The sequence below is a fragment of the Lepidochelys olivacea genome (genome assembly GCF_965140295.1).
Source record: "Lepidochelys olivacea isolate rLepOli2 genome assembly, chromosome: 2".
In the NCBI taxonomy this organism is placed as follows: domain Eukaryota; kingdom Metazoa; phylum Chordata; order Testudines; family Cheloniidae; genus Lepidochelys; species Lepidochelys olivacea.
Genome location: NC_140412.1, coordinates 192255734 through 192262849, shown reverse-complemented (window position 1 = coordinate 192262849; position 7116 = coordinate 192255734). Strand labels below are relative to the sequence as shown.

The following is a 7116-nucleotide window of genomic DNA, read 5'->3' as shown; positions in this document are numbered from 1 at the left end:
GTGTACAGGCAAACTCTGTACCAATGAAGCCTTCGAGCTATTTTCCTTGTCAAAATTAGGCCATGCAATATCTGTCTTGGATAGTGCACCACGCAAAAATTTGGTATTGTGAGTGAAATGAAAAATACAAACAAAACAACTCGAAAATAGGTGGGATTATAAATCAAAGGTGGCCAAAATGTTGCCCATATACCAGCCAGTCAAGTGGGGATGCGTGGATCAGATGGAACATGGCATTTAAGCACATGTAGTCCTTGAGGACCATACCTCCATATTAAAGATAAATGCAGCTATAGTCTGCTCATGTTACACTAATCAGATATGCCCTTGGGCACTACACAAGTTGCCAATGAAGCTATAGGCTGGCTGGGCTTGTTTGGGCATCCCTGTTATAAGCTGCTGTCATTAGAACTGTCCATGCTTTGGGCTGTAGTCTTTCAGAAGTGTCTAAGAATGCTTTGGTCATTCTTTCCTTGAAGGACAGTGTGCTGAGTAGAGGGTTTAGAGCAGGCAACTTTGTGGCAAGAGAGAAATAAAGACAACAACTGCAAAACTGTGTTGTTTTTATTTTAAACATGCAAAATACAGTTCATGCATCTGCCATTTTGAAAAATCTTTCGTTTTGCAGCAGATAAAACCAAAGATATTTTGGCTATCCACTCTCAAATGTTTCAAAATGCTTTACAGTGGAAAGATAATAAGAAATTTAGCAAAATTTCAACAAACCTGTATAAAAATCAGATACAGATAACTTTTTATTTCAAGGCGACATGCTGTAAAGAGTTCGTTTCCTTCTTCTCATAAAAAGTTTTCAACAATAACAACTGCTTAACAGATTCAAGCCTTTAGGCTACACATGCAAAAAAAAAATTATTTTAGTTAAAAATCACCAAAACGTGCTATTTTGTTGTTTGTTTTAAAGTACTGCAGTTGTAGTAGTAGCAGTTTTGAGCTCTGTAAAAGTGTGTGGGGCAGTTCATGGCGCTAGTGTCCTGGAAGACTCGTACTCTGACATACATTTTGGTTTAATCCCTTTGCCATTGTAATAGTCCACCACTTGATTTGGAACTTCAGCCAAAACGCTTTTTGCTAGTGCAGCTGGGGATGCCTGCAGGAAATGGTAGAAAACACAGTGTTAACCTGTCGCTATGCAAAAGGTGCCGACTGGTCTTATAACCAGAGGCGCTGGGAGTTCATGGTCATAAGCATGGAATAAAAGCAGACCAACAGCAATCGAAGTACATGACACTACCTCAGGGCCTAATACTGCAAGTGATTCTGTGTCAGCAGACTCCGGCACCTCACTAAAGTCATCAGGGCTTTGCTCAGCCTGCCCCCTGCTCAGTTCTGAGTGTGGGATGAGGACGTTACACTGCAATTGCTGTACCACTGTATATTTTTGCTTGACTGCTGTCCACGAGAGTGCCAAGTCATAACTAAAGGGATTGCCTGGTGAAAATTCTCTTGTCTGTGTTAACTATAACACTGTCAAATTGAAGAGGATTTAAAAGTATGTGAAAAGACTACTTTACTTTTCACCATCCCTGACGTTTGCTTACCCTTCACTCCTAAGCAGTCTAGACAATAAAACTCAACGAGTTCAGGTCACTTTAGTTTTTAGGCTCCAATCCTGCAAAGACTTATGCATGAGCTTAACCTTAAACATGTGAGCAACTCCACTGAGTTCAAAGTCAACCATGTGAAAGGGAAGCCTTTGTTTAAGTTCTGGGGGAAGTTTTAAATTCAAATAAAAATGTTTTTATTGAAATTGAAACAAATACAAAAAACATTTCACTGATAGGCTTCATGAAGCCTTAAAACAACCCAAATTTGAATTACGGGTCGAACCTAGTGGCCGTGTCTCTGCAGGTGCTACATATTTTCACTCAACGATCCTTAAATGCAGAGAGATTCCATAGCTGTGACCCTCTGCACGTGCAGAGGCTACACATTGTCATTAGAGATTGCTACCCTGAGAAAAGGCTGGCATACATGATCGCAATTCCTTATTGTAAATACAGTAGGATTTTGCCAAGGACATCTTGAAACATCCTGGCTGACAGCAGAGGAAATATCCGTGCATATTGTGGGGTTGTTATTAAGTTGACAAACCAAGGCCCGATCCTGACATTAGAGCCGGAGGGCAGACCCTTGTGCCCAAACAGAGTCCCGCTGGTCTACCCACGCATTAAGGGGCCAACCCTGCCCTGCTTTTCAATATGCTTATTTCCAGTCCTCCTCTAGTTTTGACAAGGAATGCTAATCAAGGGGCCTGATCCAACTCCCATTAATGTCATCATAAAGGCTCCCATGGACTTGAACAGAACTGGAGTGGGCTCTAAATCAGGTACAAGCATTACTGAACTGACAGCAATAGCAAAGCACAGGTGCCTGACTCTCTCTTCTTAAGCAAGGCGACTCTTGCAAGGGAGTATTCAAAGGCTATAGTCCTTGGATATTTAACTTATTTTCTCTGGCTAATAGATTTTCCCCTCGTCACTCTTTCTAGGTAATATTTTAGGTTCACGGTATAAGCTGCACTGTCGGAAATGAACAAATTACCGCCCCTGTCATTGATTCAAATGCTTATCCCACCAGATATTTAGAATTTGATTCATATAGGAAGTATACTGTGCATTTACTTATATTTATAAACATGCCAATCCAAAGGTACAGAAAAAATGCAGTTAATTTAGATTAATTTAATAGTAACAAAGTATATAAATAATGAGGAAATACAGGCATAAATTAGAGGAAGCAAAATTAAAATCTGCATTTTGAGTTCTTGTACTTTACTGGTAATGTACCAAAAATTAAAACAGTAAACACATAAAAGGGAAATAGCTTCACATTATGACATTTGAACTGAAATCTGCAGAGACAGTCAAGTGTTCAAATGCATGAGACACTTCTGCATAAACAAACAGAGAAGGCAAAACAAACCCTTCTGGTGACAGCACACGTACATATATTTTTTCCAGGTATAAAAAGTTACAAAGCCCTTCAGTATTAATCCCTTTTGAAGGACAAATGTGGAATTTTCACACTGTTCAGCAATGGCCTAACTCTGCTCCCACTGAAATCAATAGAAAACACCTATTGACTTTAGTGGAAGAGCAGCAAATTTAGGCCAGGGCTGAGAATTTTGGAAAATGCCACCCCAAATATGCAAGAGCTGTTACTACACTGACCGCCACGTCCAGGCTAAATTAACACAAATAGACTCATACAAAGAACAGAAAGGTAAAAGAATGAACAAAACATGTACAATGCAAAACCAAGAATCCACAGGACTTTGCATGGCTCAGTTTTCAAAGCAGCCCTTATTGACTTCAGTGTGGGGTGGGGATTGGCATTCGACACTTCTGAAAATCATTAAATACCAATACTCCTGCCCCACCACATCATCACCTCTTCTCTCTGCTAGTGTCAGATCCAGTTTTATTTAACGAAAGAATCAGTTCTGTAAATGGACCCTATGTCATAAATATAAAAGGAAGGGTAACCACTTTTCTGTATACAGAACTATAAAATCCCTCCTGGCCAGAGGCAAAACCCTTTCACCTGTAAAGGGTTAAGAAGCTAGGATAACCTCGCTGGCACCTGACCAAAATGACCAATGAGGAGACAAGTTACTTTCAAAGCTGGAGGTGGCGGGGGGGGGGTGTGTGTGTGTGGAAAACAAAGGGTCTGTCTGTCTGTGTGATGCTTTTGCCGGGACCAGGTCAGGAATGCCTTTCAGAACTTCTGTTAAGTTAGTAAGTAATCGAGCTAAAAATGCGTTAGATTTTCTTTTGTTTAATGGCTGAGAAAATAAGCTGTGCTGAATGAAATGTATATTCCTGTTTTTGTGTCTTTTTGTAATTTAAGGTTTTGCCTTGAGGGATTCTCTATGTTTTGAATCTGATTACCCTGTAAGGTATTTACCATCCTGATTTTACAGAGGGGATTCTTTTACTTTTTCTTTCATTAAAATTCTTCTTTTAAGAACCTGATTGCTTTTTCATTGTTCTTAAGATCCAAGGGTTTGGGTCTGTGTTCACCAAAGCAAATTGGTGAGGATTTTTATCAAGCCTTCCCCAGGAAAGGGGGTGTAGGGCTTGGGGGGATATTTTGGGGGGGAAGACGTCTCCAAGTGGGCTCTTTCCCTGTTCTTTATTTAACACGCTTGGTGGTGGCAGCATAGGGTTCAAGGACAAGGCAAAGTTTGTACCTTGAGGAAGTTTTTAACCTAAGCTGGTAAGAATAAGCTTAGGGGGTCTTTCATGCAGGTCCCCACATCTGTACCCTAGAGTTCAGAGTGGGGAAGGAACCTTGACACCCTATATTGTGGGTTCACATTACAGAGCCCCATTCACTTCAGTGGAGCAAGCCTGGAAGCAGGAGTCCATTCTAGTGGATCTCATTCCAGAATTGGGACGCTAGCTGGTAAGTTTCTCAGTGTATGGATCATGATTCTCCTTGCTCTGGCAACGTGCACCCACTTTAAGGCCAAAGTGGTGTAAAGAGGCATTTGTGTAAATGAGAATAACACCTAATTTATGTCTTTGGTCTGTAAAGCACATGCACTCCAATGGCACTGCATCAACAATAACAAATAAGAGTTATTCTTCATAGGAGTTTAACACAGATGAGAAATTAATTTTCCCTATAACATTTTTCCTGCATTTAATGATATGCTTGAACAGCATTGTAGCAACAAACAACTCAAGATGAATACTTCTCAACTGATGGTTAATACACAACAATCAATTCAGCCAGCAGTGGGAAAATACTTCCCCCTGATGATAATTGGTATATATTACAAATTACTTTGATTCAGTTCTAGAGGCTCACCATGCCTAATCTTTAATTACAAAACATAGTACAAAACATTGCTCCTTGCAGAGGTAGGGGCTTGGCTTTGCACACTCTTCCGTGATATGTGTTATTAAGTCACCGTTGTTAGGCTTTATGATTAAACACAATGGAAAATGGAAAATGATCCACAGGCTGCATCAGATTTGTGCATGGTGCATCTATCATGAGTCCAAAAGGCTGAAAAATTCAATGCTTAAAATCTCCATCGCAGAATGCCATTCATTACGAGATTTTCATATTCTTATACATTTTGGCAATTGTTCATGGGCATCACTGTTCTGCTTTTGTTAGATAATGACACACAAATATTTGGATGATGATAATTTTGGAGGACAGAAATTCAGTTCAGTCCAGAAAACATTTTTTCTCTCTATTTTCATGTTACCCCGTAGCAGTCAGGCTAAATGTGGAATCTAGTAAAGATGCACAATACTTGTGGACAATTGTTTTTAACTGTAGTGAGTACCTGGCTGTTATCAAAGCCCCATGATTCTAGGATTTGCTAAGAACCACCCCTATTATAATTCTTTCTACAGCATCAAAGGTGTGCATTACCCTTGAGAGACTAGTCTAGAAGGCAAGGTCCCTGCGCTGAAGAATTTACAAATATAAAAATCTTATCCTTGAAGGTGCTAAGTGACAACATGCAGGAATAGCTTAGCACCTCATAACACTCGGCCTTCATAATGAAATTATACTGTTGGTATTAAAATGACAGTGAACACTAGCAAAGGACAATACTCACTTCCTTGAGAAATCCTGATCCAGCAAAGCACTTAAGCACATGCTTAACTTTAAGCTTGTGAGTAATCCCAATCACTTAAATGAGACTATTTATGTGCTGAAAGTTATGAATATGCTTAAGTGCATTTCTGCATCAAGACCTCCCCAAGGGATTGATTTTATACGCTCATTTTTACTGACTCTCCCTTCCAGACTTCACCTCTTTCTCCTGTAATTATAGTGATCCAACAAGTTATTCTAATATTAGACTCATGAGGTAGATTTTCAGTTAGGCTAGTATTGTCCAAATGTAGGCAGGTAAGGAACCTCACCTTGCTAATAGAAACATTATCTTGGGTACTTCCTGTAATAAAGAGATTCATCAAGAGGTGGTTATCATCACAAGCATTTATTTTGCACCTATTACACTGGCATCTGTGCACCTTAAAGTGTTAAGTTGAGACACTCAAGATCTCAATAAAAAGAGACTGAATACCATGCTTTATAAGTTACATGGGTACTTCTGATATGGAGAGAATATTGTGTATATCTAGAGAGAAAGAGAGAGAGACCAAGTTTCTCTTCTTTTAATGAGTGAAATAACTTTCCAAGATTGCTACCCTTTCAAATTTCTGAAAGTTAACCTAAAACTACTAAAGACAATAGATACTTGTAATTTCCCACAATTAGCAATTAAGATCACAGACTCGCTCACAAGTTAGCAGCAGCACGATCTATTCAGTGTCCAGAAAGAACTGCAATGGTCAGCATCAATCAAGGATGATTTCATCTCTGTCCTAAAGTTACAATATGGCACTAAAAACAGAAAAAGAAGCTGGCTTTGCGAGTTCCTCATGGAAACATATTTTCAGCTAACTAAAAGCAGGTCTAGTACCAACTCCAATAACTCACCTTTCAATGCTTTCACAATACACTGTACCTCATGTGAAAAGCTGCACACTGTGATTAGCGTAGAGGGGAATTTTTAATTGGGAGCAGGTCACGATCGCACCTTGTTAAAGTTTCTGTTTCACAGCTGGGGTAGTAGCACTGCTGACAAGTAATGGATACAACTACACCTTCAGGGGAAGATCATCAGCTGACGACTTCAGTGGAACTATGACAGTTTACACTGGCTGAGGATCCGCCTCCCAGAGTCTAAGTTTACCCCAAACTAAAGCTGGAGAGGCGAGAGAAACCAGGTTATTCGGTGAGATTGGGGTGAACGTCGCAATGGGACCTTATGGATGTAGGAGGGAGGTGTGTTTCTCGTTAAAATGTGGCAGAATGAGATTTGGGAGAGGAGAAGATGAATTGAGAATCTCCTTGTGGTAATAAAAAAAGCAGAGGGCAACAAAATGTAAGCAAGAGACACGTATCTGAAGACACAGAACAACCCACAGGTGTAATAGGCCCTCAACAATCCTAAAATCAACATAACCTTTGGTGGAGATAAATCCAGAACTGTGGTTCACTAGTACATAGGAGCTGCATGGAAAGGTCTATTCCACAAAGAAAAAGAAATTCAGTTAA

The 7116-nt window shown here is 39.8% G+C and overlaps 1 protein-coding gene across 3 annotated transcripts in view; it reads right to left on the bottom strand.

Moving 5' to 3' along the window:
* Positions 1 to 640: 640 nt before the first annotated feature.
* CPNE4 (copine 4) overlaps positions 641 to 7116 on the bottom strand; it is a 333548-nt gene continuing 327072 nt past the window's right edge. The window contains exon 17 of one of the 3 annotated variants that reach the window (XM_084619842.1): positions 641 to 1108. In XM_084619842.1, coding sequence (XP_084475968.1) covers positions 977 to 1108 — 132 coding nt within the window. In that variant the 3' untranslated portion in view covers positions 641 to 976. The remainder of the gene's footprint in view (positions 1109 to 7116) is intronic. The other 2 variants (XM_084619841.1, XM_084619843.1) reach the window with 2 other exon arrangements.